We start from the raw sequence: 19,045 nt of genomic DNA, 5'->3' as shown, positions 1-19,045 counted from the left end.
CTGAGCTTCTACACTGATCCATAGTATGGCTTAATTTGATAACCTTTTACTTTTCTGTTCCTCATCAGACAGTTCTCAATGGGTGATATGGGGCTGGGTCTTTATCTCGGAGTGCCACACTTATGAGAGTACTAATTTAAATAGTCCTGCATGCATTGATGCGTAAGATAGGATGGAGCAGTGACAGAAGCAGTTATTACCGTTAGAGCCTGTAACAGACGTTACATTTTGCAAGATAATGGGGAGATTTGTTTGGTTTTAGATGTGTTGAATTTGAGGTGATGCAAGTACCCCCGTGGGCATTGGAGAGTTCTTACTGAAATTCGGTCTGTCTTAGAAATCCCCTTGTTCTGGGACATTCCTTTTGAACCTCTCTAGTTTATCTTGATAGAAGTAAAGGAGGCACTGTGACTTAGGTCGTCAGGCTTCTTTTTGCTTGTCCACAGAAGTAGATCTGTCATGAGGAGAGGTTAGCTACCAGGAAATGACTGAATGTCAACCTGTAGCATCCAGTTTTATAAGTCATTGGAAAATCTTCTTAAAGTCCAAATTTTGGAATTGTGTGAATGCTTTCAAGACTTTGTTTACAGAATTATACATAAAGCTATTATATTATCAGCATTAAATGGCAAAGAATAATCTTTTAATGAGACTCATGAAGTGAAAATCAATTTGCTGAATGTTTTTAAGAACAGTGTTAAAAAAATCCCCTTCTTGTTTTTTTTTTTAATTTTACTGTAAAATAAATGTAAACATAAAAGCTAAACTGCTAACTTTTTAAAAGTTTATTTTGAGACAGCAAGCATGAGCAGGGGAGGGGTAGAGACAGTGGGAGAGAGAGAATGCCAGGCTGTCAGCGCAGAGCCCGACGTGGGGTTCAAACTCAAGAACCATGAGATGATGACCTGAATGAAATCAAGAGTCAGACACTTAACAACTGAGTCACCCAGGCGCCCCCAGTTTAACCATTTGTAAGTGTACAGTTCAGTGGCATTAAGTTCACTTACATAGGTTGGGCGACCATCACCTCTGTCCGTTTCTGGACCTTTTCATCATCCCAAACAGAATTCTGTACCCATTAAATAAGAATTCCCCATTTCACCTCCATCTAGTCCTGGTAACATCTATTTGACTTTCTCTATGAATTTACCTGTTCTAGGGCCCTCATATGAGTGGAATCAAACACTATTTGTCCTTTTCTGTTGGACTTCTTTCACTTAATGTAATGTTTCCAGAGTTCATCTGTGTTGTAGCACATATCAGCATTTCCTTCCTTTTTTAAGGCTGAGTAATACTCAGTTGTATGCATACACCACATTTTGTGTATCCATTCATTCATTGATGGACACTTTGGTTGCTTCCACCTTTAGGCTGTTGTGAATTGTGTTGCTGTGAACATGTGTACAAGTATCTCTCGAGTCCCTGCTTTCAGTTGTTTGGGGTATATACATAGGCCTTACCAAGTTTTGTGAGCACATATCCTGAGAAAGTATTTAGACATTCAGGAGCAGTTTCTTTATGAAATACTAATCTTGACCAGCATGTTAACACAAATTTTTGTAAGTTTTTAAGGAAATTTATTTAGTTCAAGTTCTAAAGCAATCTCGGCTTGGCTAGTGATACAAAAATGTCTTCAAAAGCTGCATTATAATTTTCTTTTTTGAAAATGAGTCCCTTGGTCAAATGGAAATGCATAAACCACTTTATTCCAGCTTGTTTCTGTCTACTTTGAGAAAACCAGTTGCCTAGGTTTTTCCCTTGCCTTAAAAATGTATGTTACAGCCAGTACAGGGCTATTTCTGGCTGCTGGTGTTTTAACACAGGAGTCACAATTATGTTGCTGGGTGTGTGCTCAAATCACCAAAAAATGCACATGCTTTTGAAATTGTAATATGGGGATCTGTCTAAAAGAGTAATTCATAGGAAAGAATGGAAGCATCTTACCATGGAATCCTTCAGCGTGGGGTCTTCTTTCTGTTTCACTGGAACCCTGTAAACCCTCTCTTACCTATTGTAGGCAATAAAATGTGTCTGAAAACAAAATGACTACAGATTATCTTTACTGCCTTAGAGACTAATACCTTTCTTTCATAGGAATATGCTCAGTCCTCAGATTTTGCATCTCTGCTGGAAATAATTTTTCACCGTGCTAGCTGGATAAAATAAAATAGTAACATATGGTGCATCTCATATATGTTTTTTTCCATAAAGTATTTGGTGCTAATGAAGAGATAGGAAGAATGAAAATTCTTCATTTCTAATCCAAAAATATTTTGATATTGGAAATCCACCCATATTCATGGTATGACTCAGAGATGTTCGTGACTCTTGCTAGACTACACACACACACGCACACACACACACACACACACACGCACGCACACCCCTCTTTGTGCAAAACAGGAAATAGTGCCTCCCTGACCAGATGGGCTTGGCTCAAAAATTGTCACCTTTGTGAAAAGAAAAGGTGTCCCTCCCACCAGGTGGCTGCATCCATCCTGTAGGACTCAAGGTTCTGCTCATCAAGCTTTGTGCCCAAAGTCCTGCTGCATCCTCCGGGAGGGAAGGGTAGGATGTATTTCAACATTCGTTGGCCCTCTTAGCTGGGTGGTCTTATTCAGTAACAACAATATACAATAAGGGTGAGCAAGCTTTTTCCATATAGGACCAGTTAGTAAATATTTTGGGCTATGTGAGCCATGTGGAGACAGTCACAACTCTACTGCTCCGCCAGTGAAGCACCAGAGCAGCCATAAACGATACCTGAATGAATGAGCTTGGCTGTGTTTACTGGAATAGCAGTAGGCCATAGTTTGCCCCCTCCAGTACGTGGCAACCCATAGCACCTCCCATAGCACTTTATTTCTCTATTAGAATATTACATTCTGTCACCTTGTACGATGTGTCTTTCTTACTAGATCGTCACTTTCTTAAGTGACTGTCTTTGTGTCTTGGACATAAAGATTAAATTTAACTTATTAAAATTTTATTTAATAAGATTATTCCATTATTAAGCGTAGGATACATATTTGGTTTTTTTCCTTAAAATAATGGAAAAATGTGGAAGGGAACTGTGGATACTATAATGTTAGATATTTTAGATGAAAATACAAATGAAATCCTCTTTGAACATACTCTACCTTAAAGGGAAAGCTGGTATTGCTGAGGCCTGGAATGTAAGTCATGTTGTGCATATCCTATTTAAAGCCAAAAATCTTGCATAGCAAAATAATTTTAACTACTTCTTGGTGTTTTGTGATTTTAGAAGTTCATATGAGAAAATGCTAGGAATTTGTATAGCCAGGACCGGTGGGTGAGTGTATAAGGCAGCTGTTCTCAAAGTGTGGCCCATGAATCCCTCAGGGTTCCTCAGACCCTTTTAGGGGGGCTACCATTAAAGTTATTTGTCTTTTTCATTTTTATATTTTTTCCTTGTCTTTTTCATTTTGACATTTTTTCCTTATGGTGAAAAGCAGTGGTGGGTAAAAAAACCAAAAAACTCTGCTGTGCGACATGAATCAAGGCAGTGGCACCAAACTGTACTAGTAATCATAATGTTCTTCACCACTGTGCACACACCGTTCATTTATTTATTTTTATTTTGGGGGACACCTGGGTGGCTCAGTCGGTTAAACCTCTGATTCTTGGTTTCAGCTCAGGTCATGATCTCGTGGTTTGTGGGTTCAAGCCCCGCATCGGGGCTCCATACCGATGGTGTGGAGCCTGCTTTCTCTCCCTCTCTCTCTCTGCCCCTACCCTGCTCTTACTCTCTCTCTCTCTCAAAATAAATAAATAAACAAACAAATAATTTTTTAAATGTTTATTTATTTTTGAGAAAGTGCAAGTTGGGGAGGGACAGAGAGAGGGGGACAGAAGATCTGAAGCAGGCTTTGCACTGACAGCAGCCAGCTCAATGTGGAGCTTGAACTCACAGGCTGTGAGATCATGACCCAAGCCGAAGTTGGATGCTCAACCGACTGAGCCACCCACGTGCCCCTCACACACTACACTGTTTTGTTTTGTGTTTGTTTAAAAACAGAAAAACAGTTTCCCTTACGGTGAAGCAGTGGAAATTACTTTTATTAAATCTCAATCCTTAACACATTTTTAAATAATAAAATAGAAGGTTCTCAAGCATGTATGCTGTATACTAAGGTGCCATTGGTTTTCTTGAAAAAATACTTGTGCAGTCATTTGAGATGGTAGCTGAACTATCTCCTTTTTTCTTGGAACACTGTTTTTACTTGAAGAATGACTAGTGGACAAACTAGAGTTATTCACACTTTGATGTTTGGCAATTTCTCAAAAATTAATGAAGTGAGCCTGTCATTTAAAAAAAATAAAGTCGTTTTGCCAGTAATACAATTTGGGTTTTTTGGTTTGTTTGTTTTTAGAGTATTAGTTCTCAGTGATTAGAGATTGTTTGTTTATTTATTTATTTATTTATTTATTTATTTATTTATTTATTTTTTAAGTATGAAATTTATTGTCAAATTGGTTTCCATACAACACCCAGTACTCATCCCAACAGGTACCCTCCTCAATACCCATCACCCACCCTCCCCTCACTCCCACCCCCGTCAACCCTCAGTTTGTTCTCAGTTTTTAAGAGTCTCTTATGTTTTGGCTCCCTCCCTCTCTAACCTCTTTTTTTTTTTTCCCCTTCCCCCACCTTTCCCCCCCATGGTCTTCTGTTAAGTTTCTCAGGATCCACATAAGAGTGAAAACATATGGTATCTGTCTTTCTCTCTATGGCTTATTTCGCTTAGCAGAACACTCTCCAGTTCCATCCACATTGCTACAAAAGGCCATATTTCATTCTTTCTCATTGCCACGTAGTACTCCATTGTGTATATAAACCACAATTTCTTTATCCATTTATCAGTCGATGGACATTTAGGCTCTTTCCATAATTTGGCTATTGTTGAGAGTGCTGCTATAAACATTGGGGTACAAGTGCCCCTATGCATCAGCACTCCTGTATCCCTTGGGTAAATTCCTAGCCGTGCTATTGCTGGGTCATAGGGTCGATCTATTTTTAATTTTTTGAGGAACCTCCACACTGTTTACCAGTGATACAATTTGAACTTTTAAGTGAAAATTAGAATTTTGGAAAACTGTATCTGTTATCATTAGTCTCAGGAATGATGTTAACAAATGTGGTTTTTCAGATACTGTGTAATAAAATGTGACCACATCTGGAAAAGCTGCATAACTCAGTGAACCAATATTTTCCAGATGACCAGTGCATGATGTTACAGAATCATTCATGGGTAAAGGATCCATTCAAAGTGTAGCATAATCCTTTGAATTTTAACATAATATATTTTTTAAAAAACTTTACCGATACGGTTTCAGATTTCACGTTGAAAATAACCTTTAAGAAATTACCACTTGTTGAAGTGCAGTGTAGCATTAAAGAAGAGTCTCCTCAGTTACCTAAAAATGTTGTTATAATACCCCTCCCTTTTCCAGCTACCCATATGCGTCAGGCCAGATTTCCTTCTCCATAGCCTTCATAGTGTTCAACTAAAGCAACATATGGCAACAGACTGAATGCAGAAGCAGATATGAGAATCTGGTTGTCTTCCATTTAAGCCAGACATTAAAGAGGTGTGTAGAAATGTAAGAGAATGCCCCTTGTCTCACTAAATTCTTTTTTGTTTTGGAAAATAGTTCTTTTTCCTTTAAAAAAGAATTATGCTCATGTGTAATGGTTTTGTTACATTTAAATGAGTTAGTAAACGTTTTCATTTTTTCTCAGTTTTAATTTCCAGCAGCTGTTACCCATAGGAACAAAAGCTCTAAGGGGTCTTCCTTGTGTAAATAGTTTCAAGACCAAAAAGTTTGCAAAGTGCCAGTCTAGGGCACCAGACAGTGCTAGGTTGGAATATTAGTTGCTTGGTTTGTTGAGTGGACAAGAATGCTTTCATTGTATAGCTGGAAGGCTGACACATAGAACACATTATAGAACAGTACTCTCTGTGTCTCAGTTTGGCATGATTTTTAGCAGGATATGTGTTATAAGCACTTGCTGGTAAAGCAGCTAGAAATAGATGTTTGACTGTAGAGCAATTACTAAATAAAATCCAGCATGGTTCTAAAAATCTTAGGGTGTAGAATATAATCTTACTGTATATGAGAGAACTTTCTGGTAGCTTTCTGTCTCTATTAAGGTTTGGGGTAATATGGTAAAAGAATTAGGGGGTTTTGTAGTGACCATGTAAAATACCTCAACAGCTAACCTGTACTAATACATCACTTGGCAAAGTCTCCCGAGTCTTTCTTCAGTACATTTGGCCAACCTGATTTTGGCCTATCTGAAAGGCATGTATTTAGTTTCTTTTTGCATTTCAGTAGTAGTTCCTTTGTTTCAGTCTGTAGAGTAAGTTCCTGTCTTTAATGTGCATTGAGTCTCGGGAAAAGACACCTCACTAGGAGAAGGTCCTGTGAGATGATACACATCTGCTTTTGGCCATGGGAGAGCCTGAAGCGTGGGATAGGAAGAGGCTGTGAAATAAGATTGTGGGCTTTGCTTTCCTAGAATTGGCCAGACTACCTACCCTTTTTCCCTGGAATACCTTTCCCTCTGCCTGCCCTACTCTGGTCGTACCCCAGAAGCCCAGACCCCAGTCTCTGCAGTAAAATTCTTGGGTCTTCGCATACTTGTGAAGTGTTTCTGATTCTTTACTTCTCTTTGCGCGCAAAGAGAATAATAGAGGTATGGATGAGGCCCTCTTCTCCCTATCGTTATCAGCACTTAAAACCTTTATTAAACAATCTGTTTGATAATGAAACAAAAGAGCTGTGGGTTAGACCCTAGAGCTGGCCAGTTTTTGTAAAAAATGACTCAAGAGTAGAATTCTCCCTTGGTTGATTAAACCAACCAGTTATGGAATGAGTTAAGTCACGGGAATAAAAGGCACAGCTTAAGGAATATTATCAAGGATATTATAATAGTTGTATGGTAACAGATGGTAGCTACACTTGTGGTGAACACAGCATAATGTATAAACTTGGGGAATCCCTATGTTGTACACCTGAAACTAACGTAATCTTGTGTGTCAACTATAGTCCAATGTAAAAAAATTTAATAACAGTTTTCAGTAGTCTGGAAACAGTGCTGCCTTTGTCAGCTCATTTGCCTATTAACATGCCAGTGATCGGCCAAACATATTTATATGGTAATATTTATCATTTTTGGAGGAAAAACACAGTATAAAAACCTAGAGTCTTGAAAATAAAAATTAGCTGGGCCTTCAGGTTTGTCTAGGCCAAAAGAGGATTTTATAGAGACCAGGAAAATGTAAAAAGCTTGCCTACGGAAGATCAAATGGCTAGTTATAGAATAATTAAAGATAGAAACTGGAGCTTCCTGACTCCCAAGTTTGTCATCAGATGATCAAGTCAGTTTGAGAGATGATGGAGTAAGTTTGCCTATGTTCAGAACTGCACCCGGCTCCTCAGCTCAATGGTGACAATCACACAGGTCCACAGTTTCCAAACCTCAAATTCTGAAAACCCAGAGTTTTTCTGTAATTCACATGGAAGCAAAACCTGACCCAAGCTGATGAAGCGGTTTCTAATCTTTGTTTATCTTATTTAGTGTGGTTATTCATGTTTCACTACAGAAATAATAATATTTGATTACAGGGTACTTGCTGCTCTAGACCCCAGTGAGGGGGTTTTCTGCAACACATCTATCTTCAAGGTATTTTTTTTGAATAAGGGGTTGTATACATGTAGGACTTAATGTCATAGAATGGTTGTGAAAATTAAGCACTCAGTAAAACATTAGATGTTGCTCTTACCACCAAGAAAATCCCAGAAGCCCAATTTTGAACTATAACAGGGGCGTCTTCCTATACAAGTATACATCAGTGCAGTCATTAGAACTTTCTACATTGATGGAAATGTTCTTTATCTGGCCATTCAGTAGAGTAGTCATCAACTATTGGATACTTGAAATTCAACTAGTGTAACCAATGAACCAAATTTTTAATTTCATTTAAATTTAAATTGCCACGTGTGGCTGGTGGCTAAGTGGCCATTTTAGTGCTAGTGGCTGCTATATTGGACAGTGCAGTTCTGTATTTGAGTTCCCGTTCCATTTATTCTTTACTTTGCTATTTTTGTAATTATCTTATTATCTCTTTGTATTGATTAAGTTACGTGATCCAGCAGATTATTTATTGGCTAACACAGCTGGTATGAGAGGGAGAACTTATGTTTCTATGTCCATCCTGGGCTTATCATCAGCTAATTAGTTGTGCTTCTGTCTTCAGGGCTTTTTAAAGACTTAATAGTAAAATGTACATGTTTCAACATAAACTTGACACGGGCAACCTCTAATGAAATAAACTTAAATGATGCGTAACGCATAATGTATCTATGCCGAGAAGTCTCTAAACTCAGAGACTATAAGTAGCAGAAGGTTTTCTGGTAAGTGTGGAAAAAGAAGAACTTCATTGTCAAGTTGTCTTAGGATAGCAGGATGTTCTAACATGTTCAGTGTTAGTGACAAAATGTGCTAGCATGTTCACATTTCTTAAGCAGATGTTATTTTGCAAAAATGATTTCCATACACATTTTAAATGTAATAGTATGTATAATATCAATGTTTTTGATAGGCTCTAGGCTAGACAAGAATTGTTTTTAAATTTTTAATGTTTTATTTTTGCGAGAGAGACCGACAGACAGAGTGTGTGTGGGGGGGGGGGGGTGCGGGGAGGAGGGGCAGAGAGAGGGAGATACAGAATCCGAAGCAGGCTCCAGGCTCTACGCTGTCAGCACAGAGCCAGACGTGGGGCTCGAACTCATGAACTGCGAGATCATGACCTGAGCCGAAGTCAGAGGCTTAACGGAATGAGCCATCCAGGAGCCCCAAGACAGGAGTTAGGGTGCATCAGCGAGAGTACAAGATGCAGCTCTTCCTAATATTTTTCACAGGATATTTGACTGTTCAGTATCATGATGTGGATGTTATCTTTACCTGTGGGATTCCATGGTTGCCTTTGAAAAAAGGGCAATGGAAACATCCCTGTCTTCACTAAATCTTAAATTGACGAAAAAGAACAGCATAGGCGGAGGCATCCCCATGTGTTTCTGTTGAGGTTAGAAACAACAAGCTACCCTCCTAATTCAGGAGGTCAAGTGAGGTGAAAAAGTGTGGTATGCTGTGGTTAATAACTCAGAAATGAGAATTTGTAGACAATGTGTATATGGTTAAAAGTTGTGTTTATTGAACCTAGGTGATTTCTCTTAAAAAAAGAAAGAGTACAATTTAAATTATCAGGTTTTCCATGTCATAATTTTATAGCAAAAGGCCAATAAATTAAGGCAGTAGAAAAGAATAGCCCCTGTTACATACTTGAGTTTGAAAAAAGAGCAAGTTACAGAAGGACACGAAGTGTGTATCCCTTTTTATGGTGTGTATACATTCTGCATACACACTTTATGTGGAAGGATACACATACCAACTTGTAAACAGCGTCTGCTCCTAGGGAATGGGCATGTGGACAGGGGGGAGGGGCAAGGCACTTGTACCTTTGCTTCTTACCTGTTATTTGGATTTTTACAAAGAACATGAATTATTTTCGTAATTTTTAAAAAATAAAATTGATACTATTTTTAAAATGCTAAAATTGGCTAAAATTAATTTTAAACCATATTCTGCATAATAAATTCTTTGTGTTAAAAAGCTTTTTGTAAAACTTCCAGGGCGCTTGGGGGGCTTAGTCGGTTAAGGGTTGACTTCGGCTCGGGGCATCACCTTACGGTCATGAGTTTGAGCCCCGCCTGTCAGCCCCACTGATAGCACAGAGTGCACTTCAGATACCGTGCACCCCTTTCTCTCTGCCCCTACCCTGCTTGCATGCACGCACACTCTTTTTCTCTCAAAAATAAATAATTATTTTTTTTAAAAAAAAAGCTTTTTGTAAAACTTCCATAATGATAATTTGAATTGAAAATATATGACATTTCAAAAAGTTTTATTATAGGGGTGCCTGGGTGGCTCAGTAGGTTCAGTGTCCGATTCTTGATTTCGGCTCAGGTCATGATCTCATGGTTGGTGAGGTAGAGCCCCATATTGGGCTCTGCACTGACAACGTGGAACCTGCTTGGGACTCTCTCTCACTCCCTCTCTCTCTCTGCCCCTCCTGCCCCCCCCCCAATAAACTAAACAAAAAAAGTTTTATTATAAATTGTGGACTAGATTCGGAGTCAGCTTTTACCAGATTTTCTTGTATAGATTTGAAAAATAAAACTGTTCAGGCTAGAAGAAACCATTTCCTGAAAAAAGGCTCCCTTTGTTTTTTATAGCTCTGGAGTTGGAAAAAATGTTTAAATTCTTTTAAAAATGCTTATACTAGCCTTTAATCATGTGAAAAGCTGCTTAAGCTCACTTTTAATCAATTTTAAATTTTAATTACGTCAGAAAATTAATGCAAATGAAATCCATATCGAGATACCAATTTTCATGTTTCAGATTGGTAAAAAGTCAAAAATTATACAACATTCACTGTTGACAAGGCTTTGGAAAAGAGGAACCCTAATCTGTTACTGGTGAGAATGCAAAATGATAGAACTTCTCTGGAGGGCAGTTTGGCAACATCTATCCAAATTGCAAGTACATTTCCTCTGTGATCCAGCAGTCTCACTTTTAGGACCTTTGTTCTGCACAGACGTGTCATTTCATGTGTGTGTTGCAGGTATAATTTACAAGGCTCTTTATTACACAATTGTGGGTAACAGAATTTTTGGAAACAACCACAGTGTCCATCTAAAAGGGATTTTTTTAAAAAACAAAAACTGTTTTTCAATGTGTCCACACAATAGAAATCTATGTAGATGTTTAAAGAAAATAAAAATAAAGAAGAGAAACTCTGCACATACTGATATAGGAAGATCTCTAGGTTATGTTGTAAAAGGAGGGTGGGGGGAGTACAGAGTGTTAATCTTTTGTGTGAGAAATGGTGAGAAATAATATGTGTTGATACTATATGTTCTAGAACGCTATACAAGAAACCAGTAAAAGTGGTTATCTCAAGAGGACCTGGGGGGAACTAGATGGGAGTAAGACTTCCTGGTTGTATACCTTTTGGTACATATAGTTTTGATTTTGGTACCATATGATAATCACTGAGACTTTATCTTTGGTACGGTAATGGTAGACATCTTGGCATATCTTAAATTGGGAGTGGATGTTGTAAGCATCATGTGGTATACGGAGATGGGATTTTTACATTGATGTCATTTAACATCCTATGAGTGTTAACTAATAATAGCTGTGAACCTACACATGTATTCTTTATGTTAAACTAGCAGGTCTCAGTTATGTTATTTTGTTAATGCTAATTTACACCTTTTTTTTTTTTTTAACTTAAAGACAATAATGAAACTTAGTGAGATCGAACTCCACCATACTGTAAACTCCATGAGGACTTGCTGCCATGTGATTTAACTTTTTTTTTTTTCTCATTTCTCTAGGGCCTATTCCCTGGTGGATTCCAGTCAAGTGTCTACATTTCTGATTTCCATTCTACTTATAGTCTATGGTAGTTTCAGGTAAGATGCTCTCAGGATGGGACAAATTTCAGTTGGAGGTGGAAGCAGCATTGTGCGGGAAGTATGAAAACTTGCTGCTGTGTGAAGGGAAACATGACTTTGACAAGAATCGAGTTAGAGTGGGATAATTCTGAAATTTATTCTTTGGTTGGCTGCCGGTAAAACACTTCATTTTAATGCAAACATGTAAATATTGCTTGAAAATTAAAATTTAAAATTGCTTAAATTCTGGTTCTGAAAGTAATGACTCCCATAAGTGTACTCATTGAAAAGATCAAGGAGAGAAGCCTTGACAACGATTCTACAGTCTCAAAGGGAACGGCAAGTTTTTCTTAATACAAAGGCATTGACTTAGCTTGAGCCACATTGAGCAATTGCCAATGATTTCATATGGTTCAGCCTACTATTATTAGGATCGTGCCCAGTATCATTCCCCAAGTATTCTGTCTACTGACCTTGGAAATGCTGAGACTGGATCCTCTTGAAATTCCTGTCCTAAGCAGGCAGCCATAGGAATACAAAGGAAAGTCAGGAAGCTAGATACTCCCTTCTTTTCACACTCCTTACTTGAGGGAGGAGCTTTAGTGGTTATATAACACAGATATCTTGTGGCTTATATATTTACAAATGGAGGCTGGATGATAATTTTTAAATTGAGAACTTGAAAGGGGGTGACTGATAAATAATCAGGCATAAGAATTTTGAACTGTCCAGTATTATATCTGGATTTGGATGAGTACTTGGTAAAATCAGACCTCCAGGCTTTATCCCAATACTGGGTAGAACAAGTAAAATACATTGATAATTCCAGTATCAGCTGATGAAAGTTTTAATCATTGAGATTTCTGCCGAGAGCCCTAGGTTCATAACCACTCTGAGAAGGCCTTAATCAAGCCAGAGCAATTTAGAACCTTATCAACATAATCTTGATATTTTGTTATCTGTCCTTTGGATGAGTTTCTGATTTTTTCTCTTTGAGTATATCATGTATCAATATTTCAAAAAACTTTGTAGTTAAAACCAAAATCTCTTAGACTCAAAATTCGAATACTTACTTTCATCAGTAGAAATGACTTTTTGTTTGGCGTGTATTTATATACGGTGTACATTTTCGTAATTTAACTCATTTATATTCTGATTATTTTTACATAACAAAAAATATTTTCCTTGATCTTCTTCATACTAATTTTTAGTAATTTGATATTTCTTTGTGTTACTACTCTTATTCTACTATTGTTGGACATGTAGATGGTTAAAGTGACCATCTTTTTATTTTTATGTGTTCTGTGGCTGGTTGAATTATATCCTTAAGTCAAATATCTGAAAGTTGAAATACTTTGCCAGAGAGTATGAGCTGGCTATTACTACATACATATTGCCATATTGTTTTCCAGAAAGGTTATAGCAATTATACAATTGGACAAATTTTAAACAAAATTCTATGTAATAAGTATACCATGGAATTAGATCATATAGATGGAAAGGATTTCGCCAGTCAACCTTCGTATTTTACAAATAGGGAAACTGAAGCCCAACAAGATGAAGTAACTTGACAAAGATTACACAACTAGTTGGTAACAGACTCTGGATTGGAACCCAGCTCCTGATGCTTCTGGTCCAGTACCTTATGTCTTTTATACTTCAATGCATTTCTGCAAAAAGTAAATCATGATGCCTTTAATTACACATTTAAATTGACCTCAAAAATAAAAATAAATAAATTGACCTCACTGAATAAGTTTGAATGTGTTTTCTTCTGTTTCCTGGAAAAGATTGTGCAAAATTTTGTTATTTCTTCTTTGTGTATTTGATAGAACTCACCAGTAAAGCCATCTAAAGTTGGGCTTTTCTTTGTGGGAAAAGATTGTTTCTGTTTTTTCCTACTTTGTTCACTACTTTTTTTTTAAGTATTGGTAAGGGCTTAAAAATTTTTTTCATTGTGATAAAATATACATAACAATTTACTGTCTTAACCATTTTGAAGTATACAGTTCAGTAGCAGATTTGAGGGTTTTTTAATACCCATTATTGTACTTTTATTTTTTGTTATTTTTTTATGTTGATTTTTTTTGAGAGAGAGAGAGACACAGAATCCGAAGCAGACTCCAGGCTCTGAATTGTTAGCACAGAGCCCAGCGCAGGGCACGAACACACCAACAGTGAGATCATGACCAGGAGCTGTCCATTATTTTACTTTTATTATGACTGTTTTAATACTTGGGTGTGAAATGATACCTCATTGTGGCTTTGATTGCATTTCCCCAATAATTCCAATTAAAATGTTGAAAAGATGTTGGGCATCTTTTCATGTGCTTATTGGCCACGTACTTTTCTTCTTTGGTGAAATGTCTATTCAGATCTTTGGCCATTTTTAAATTGGGTTATTTTTGTTATACTGAATTGTAACAGTTCTTTAAATATTCTGGATGCAAGTTCTCTGTCAGTCGTAGGATTTGCAAATGTTTCCTCCCAGTCTCTGGTTTGCCTTTTCATTTTCTTCATACTGTCTTTCAAAGTATAAATGTCTTGGGGCACCTGGGTGGCTCAGTTGGTTAAGCATCTGACTTCAGCTCAGGTCACGATCTCATGGCTCATGGGTTTGAGCCCCGCATCAGGCTCTGTGAGTGCTGATAACTCAGAGCCTGGAACCTGCTTCAGATTCGGTGTCTCCCTCTCTTTCTACCTCTCCCTCACTTGCGCTGTCTCTGTCAAAAATAAACATTTAAAAAATCAAAGTGTGAACATCTTTGACCCTACCAATTTTTTGTTTGATGGATCATGTTTTTTGGTATTGTAGCAAAAAAAGTCTTTTCCTAATCCACGGACACAAAGAGTTTCTCATATTTTCTTTAAGAAGTTTTCTAGTTTTACTGCTTACATTTAAGTCCATAATTCATGTGCGTTAATTTTTCTGTGTGGCATGAAGTACAAATAAATCTAAATTCATCTTATGAACATGGCTGTCCAGTTGTGCCGTCACCATTTGTTGAAAAGGCTGTCCTTCACCCCATCAAATTGCCTCGGCACCACTGTGAAAACCCAGTTGACCATAAATGGAAGGATTCATCGCTGGATTCCCATTTCTGTGCTTTGGTCTATAGGTCTTTTCTTAGGCCAGTACCACAGGTCTTGATTGCTGTAGCTTTTATAGTAAGTGTTGAACTCCAGTAGTGTAAGTCTTACAACTTAGTTCTTTTTCAAAATTCCAAATACTCTAGGTCTTTTGGATTTCCATAAAAATTTATATTTAACTGGTCAATTTCTACCAAAAAAACATTCTGCTGGAGGTTTGCAGGTATTGTGGATCTACAGGTCAATCCAAGAAGAATGGCTGTCTTCATAATAGTGAATCTTCTAGTTCAGGACCTGAAATGTCTCTCCATTTATTTAGATCTTTAGTTTTACTTAGTAATGCTCTGTAATTTTCAGTGTACAATGCTTGTACTTCTTTTGTTAAGTATTTCATTCTTTGGATGTTCCTGAGTATTTCCAGTGTTCCTAAGTACTCCTTTTTTCTTGGATTCATTTTTGGATTTTTCATTGCTAAGCATGTAGAAGTGCAGTTGACTTTTTGTATATTGATGTGGTATCCTGTAGCTTTGATGAACTCATTTGTTACTGCTAGTAGTTTTTTTGTGTACAGACTCCTTAGGGTTTTCTACACACAGGATAACATGGTCTGCAAATAAAGACGGTTTTGCTTCTTTTCGTATCTGAATGCCTTTAATTTTTCCTCCTCCTCCTTTTTTCCCCCTTCTTGTATAGGATAGAACCTCCAGTACAGTGTTGAATAGAAAGTGACAAGAGCACACATCCTTCTTTACCTTGTTCCTGATCTTAAGGGGAGAGCATTTAATTGTTCACCATTAAGTATAGTGTTTGCTGTAGGTTTTCATCAATGCTTTTTATCAGGTTGAGGAAATTTCCTCCTGTTTCTAGTTTGTGGAAAGTTTTTATCATGAATGGATTTTGTCATATATATATATCATATATATGTATGTATATATATATATATATCGTGTATGTGTGTATGTACATATATATGATGTATGTATATATATTTAAAGAAGATACAGAATGAATTAGTATATCATTCTTGTCACAAGAGCATGAGGACCAAGGTAGCTGGAAGACACACAGGGCTTTTTTTTTTTTTTGAGAGAGAGAGAGAGAGCGCGCGCGCGCACATGTACATGCCACGGCACACACGCAGGCCAGCAGGGGAGGGTCAGATGGAGAGGGAAAGAATGAATTCCAAGCAGGCTCCACACTCTGCCCTGAGCCTGATGTGAGGCTCATTCTCACGACTGTGAGATCATGACCTGACCTGAGTCAAAATCAAATCAGGAGTCGGAGGCTTAACCAACTAAGCCACCCAGGCGCCCCGGTCATATATTTTTATTATATATATGATATATGTATCATATATCATATATACAATTATATATATCTATATATATGATTTGTGTCTGTATTCATGAGGGATATTGGTCTGTACTTATTATGTCTTATAACTTTGGTACTTGGAAAATATTGGCCTCATTGAATGAGTTGGAAAGTGTTTCCTCTTCTATTCCTTGAAAAGATTGTGTAGAACTGTATTGTTTCTTCAAGTATTTGATAGAGTTTAACTGTCTAAAGCTAGGCATTTCTTTGTGGGAAAATTTTTTTGGTTTTGTTTCTTTCCTGCTTGGCTCACTAGTTTATTCCTTCCCCATCCCCCGCCCCCTTTTTTAAGTATTGGTAAGGTGTGGGTTTTTTTTAACAGCTTTATTGAGATATATATATAGTGTAAAATTCTTCTATATAAAGTGTACAATTCAGTGGTTTTAGTATGTCTACAAAGTTGTGCAATTATCACCAATTTTAGAGCAATTTTATTATACCAAAGGAAACCTTGTACCCATTAGTAGTCATTACCCTTTTCTCTCTCTCTTGCTCTAGCCAACTACTAATCTGTTTTCTGTCTTTTATATAGATATGCCTATCCTGGAAATTTCAATTTAAGTAGAATCTTGCAGTACGTGACCTTTTGTGACTGGCTTCTTTCATTTAGCATAATGTTTTAAAGTTTATTCACGTTGTAGCATGTGTCAGTACTTCATTCCTTTTTATTGCCCGATAATACTCTCTTTTGCTAATCCACGCATCAATTGATAGACATTTATGTTAACACATTGGGCTGCTATGAATATTCATGTACAAGTTTGTGTGGGGACATAAGTCATCATTTCTCTTGAGTAGATACCTATGACTGGAATTGCTGGGTCATATGGCAACTCTATTTTTTTAACATTTGGAGAAACTGCCACTGTTTTTCAGAGGAGCTGCATCATTTTACATTCCTACCAGCAATGTATGAAGGCTCCAATTTCTGTTATTATCTGTTTTGATTATAGATACTGTATTCTGTTTTGGTGGATATGAAATGTATTTCGCTGTGGTTTTGATTTGCATTTCCTTAGTGGCTCATGATGTTGAGCATCTTTTCATGCTTATTTACCATATGTGTGTCCTCTGTAGTGAAGTGTCTATTCAAATCTTTTGCCCATTTTAAAATTACATTGTCGTCTTATTACTGATTTGAGAATTCTTTATATATTGTGGGTACAAGTCCTTTATCAGATAAATGCTTGCAAAGAGTTTCTCTTGGCCTGTGGGTTTGTCTTTTCACTTTCTGTATGTTTACAATTTTTATATTTTCCTGATAGAGTGAGATAAAATATCATTCTTTAGCAATAATTTTTGTCTTAAAAGTCTTAAACTGTCTGATGTCAGTATAACCATTCCAGCTCTCTTATGGTTGTGTGTGGGAAGATTTTTAATTACTAATTTTATTTCTTCTTATACGTCTACTTGGATTTTCTGTTTCTTCTTGAATCAGTTTTGGTAATTTGTGTCTTTCTAGGTTTTGTGCATCTTTTCTAAATGATCTCATTTATTGGCATTAGCTTGTTCACATTGCTTATGTATAATTAATTTTTATTGGTCGGTAGTAATGTTCCCTCTTTCATTTTTTTATTGTAGTCACTTGTATCTTGGTTTTTCTTTTCCCCCCTTGGTCAGTCTAGCTGAAGGCTCTCAATTTTGATCTTTTCAAAGAAACAGCTTTTGGTTTCATTAATTTTTCTTTATTTTTTTTTCTATTTTCTAATTTCATTGATTTCTACTTTTATTATTTTCTTCCTTCTGCTTGCTTTGGGTTTAGTTTGTGCTCCTTTTCCTAGTTCCTTAAGGTGAAAGCTGAAGTTAGTGATTTGAAACCTTTCTTCTTTTTTTAAGTTAGGCAATTAAAGCTGCAAATTTCCCTCTAAGCATTGCTTTAACTGCATCCCATACATTTTATTATGTTGTATTTTCATATCATTCAATTAAAGATACTTTGTAATTTCCCTGGTGATTTTTTTCTTTGACCCATGGGTTCTTTATAAGGATGTTGGTTACTTTCCTACTATTGGGGGATATCTCAAAATTCTCTCTTTGAAAGGAATTTTAAGAGCCTAATTCAATTCCATTGTGGTCAGAGAGATACTTTTTATGATTTCAGTCCGTTTAAATTTATTGAGACTTGTTTTATGGCCTAGCGTATGATCTGTCCTGAAGAATGTTCCATGTGCAATTAAAAATCAGCCTTCAACAGAGGGTTGAGAGCAGGAAGTGCCATAATCTGGTTTGTGTTTTAGAAAGATTGTTCTGGATTCTCTATGAGAAATAGCTTGTTGGGTAAGGGGAGAAAGTGACATAAAGGAAGCAGTGCCCTAGTACAGACAAGAAATGATGATGGCTTTAATGTTTTGTTTGCTTGGGTTTTTTAATGTTTTTGAGAGAGAGAGAGAGGGAGAACAAGTGGGGGAGGGACAGAGAGAAAGAGACACAGAATCTGAAGCAGGCTCTAACCTCTGAGCGGTCAGCACAGAGCCCGATGCAGGGCTCAAACTCACAAACCGTGAGATCATGAACTGAGCTGAAGTCGGATGCTTAACTGACTGAGCCACCCACGAGCCCCAAGAAATGATGGTGGCTTTAACTAGGTTAATAGTGGTGGAGTGAAATGTCAGTGGGTTTAGGACATGATTGCTGATAAAATGGATAGTGTGTGTGTGAGAGGAGGCAAGGAAGCCTCCAAGGTGTATGGCCTAAACAACTGGATCCAACGATGATGCAGTTTCTGAGATGGAAAGCTCTGTAAAAGAAGCTGATTTTTCATGGAAACTTGATCTACAAAGCAGATACAATTTGTCAAGAGACTGATGTTCGTTCTAGTTTGGCTCTTCCCAAACTGTTTAATTTGGGGTAAATTAAACTTAACCTCTGCAGACCCCATCTGGAAGATTGATACTTGATTAATTACAAGTATTACTATAATTTATAACAATAATAGTGTCATATTAACTATACTCTGACTGTAATGCTATCTCTCTTTAAGCTTCCAGAGGGAGTTGTAAGTATATTTTAGTAGTGCTTAACCAAACGTATT

General features: G+C 37.0%; 1 protein-coding gene across 1 annotated transcript in view; it reads left to right on the top strand.

Annotated features, from left to right (window-relative positions):
• The window catches only part of SPPL3 (signal peptide peptidase like 3), a 138,468-nt gene that overhangs the window by 77,372 nt on the left and 42,051 nt on the right, over nucleotides 1-19,045 (top strand). Inside the window, exon 2 of the mRNA XM_047088426.1 lies at nucleotides 11,491-11,568. Within this exon, the coding sequence (XP_046944382.1) occupies nucleotides 11,491-11,568 (78 nt within the window). The remainder of the gene's footprint in view (nucleotides 1-11,490; nucleotides 11,569-19,045) is intronic.

The sequence above is a fragment of the Lynx rufus genome, unplaced genomic scaffold (genome assembly GCF_022079265.1).
Source record: "Lynx rufus isolate CCGP_SWC_20201006 ecotype Redwood Valley unplaced genomic scaffold, mLynRuf1.p SCAF_24, whole genome shotgun sequence".
Classification (NCBI taxonomy): Eukaryota; Metazoa; Chordata; class Mammalia; order Carnivora; family Felidae; genus Lynx; species Lynx rufus.
Note: the sequence above shows the minus strand (reverse complement) of the source record. Positions and strands in the feature narration are given on the sequence as shown.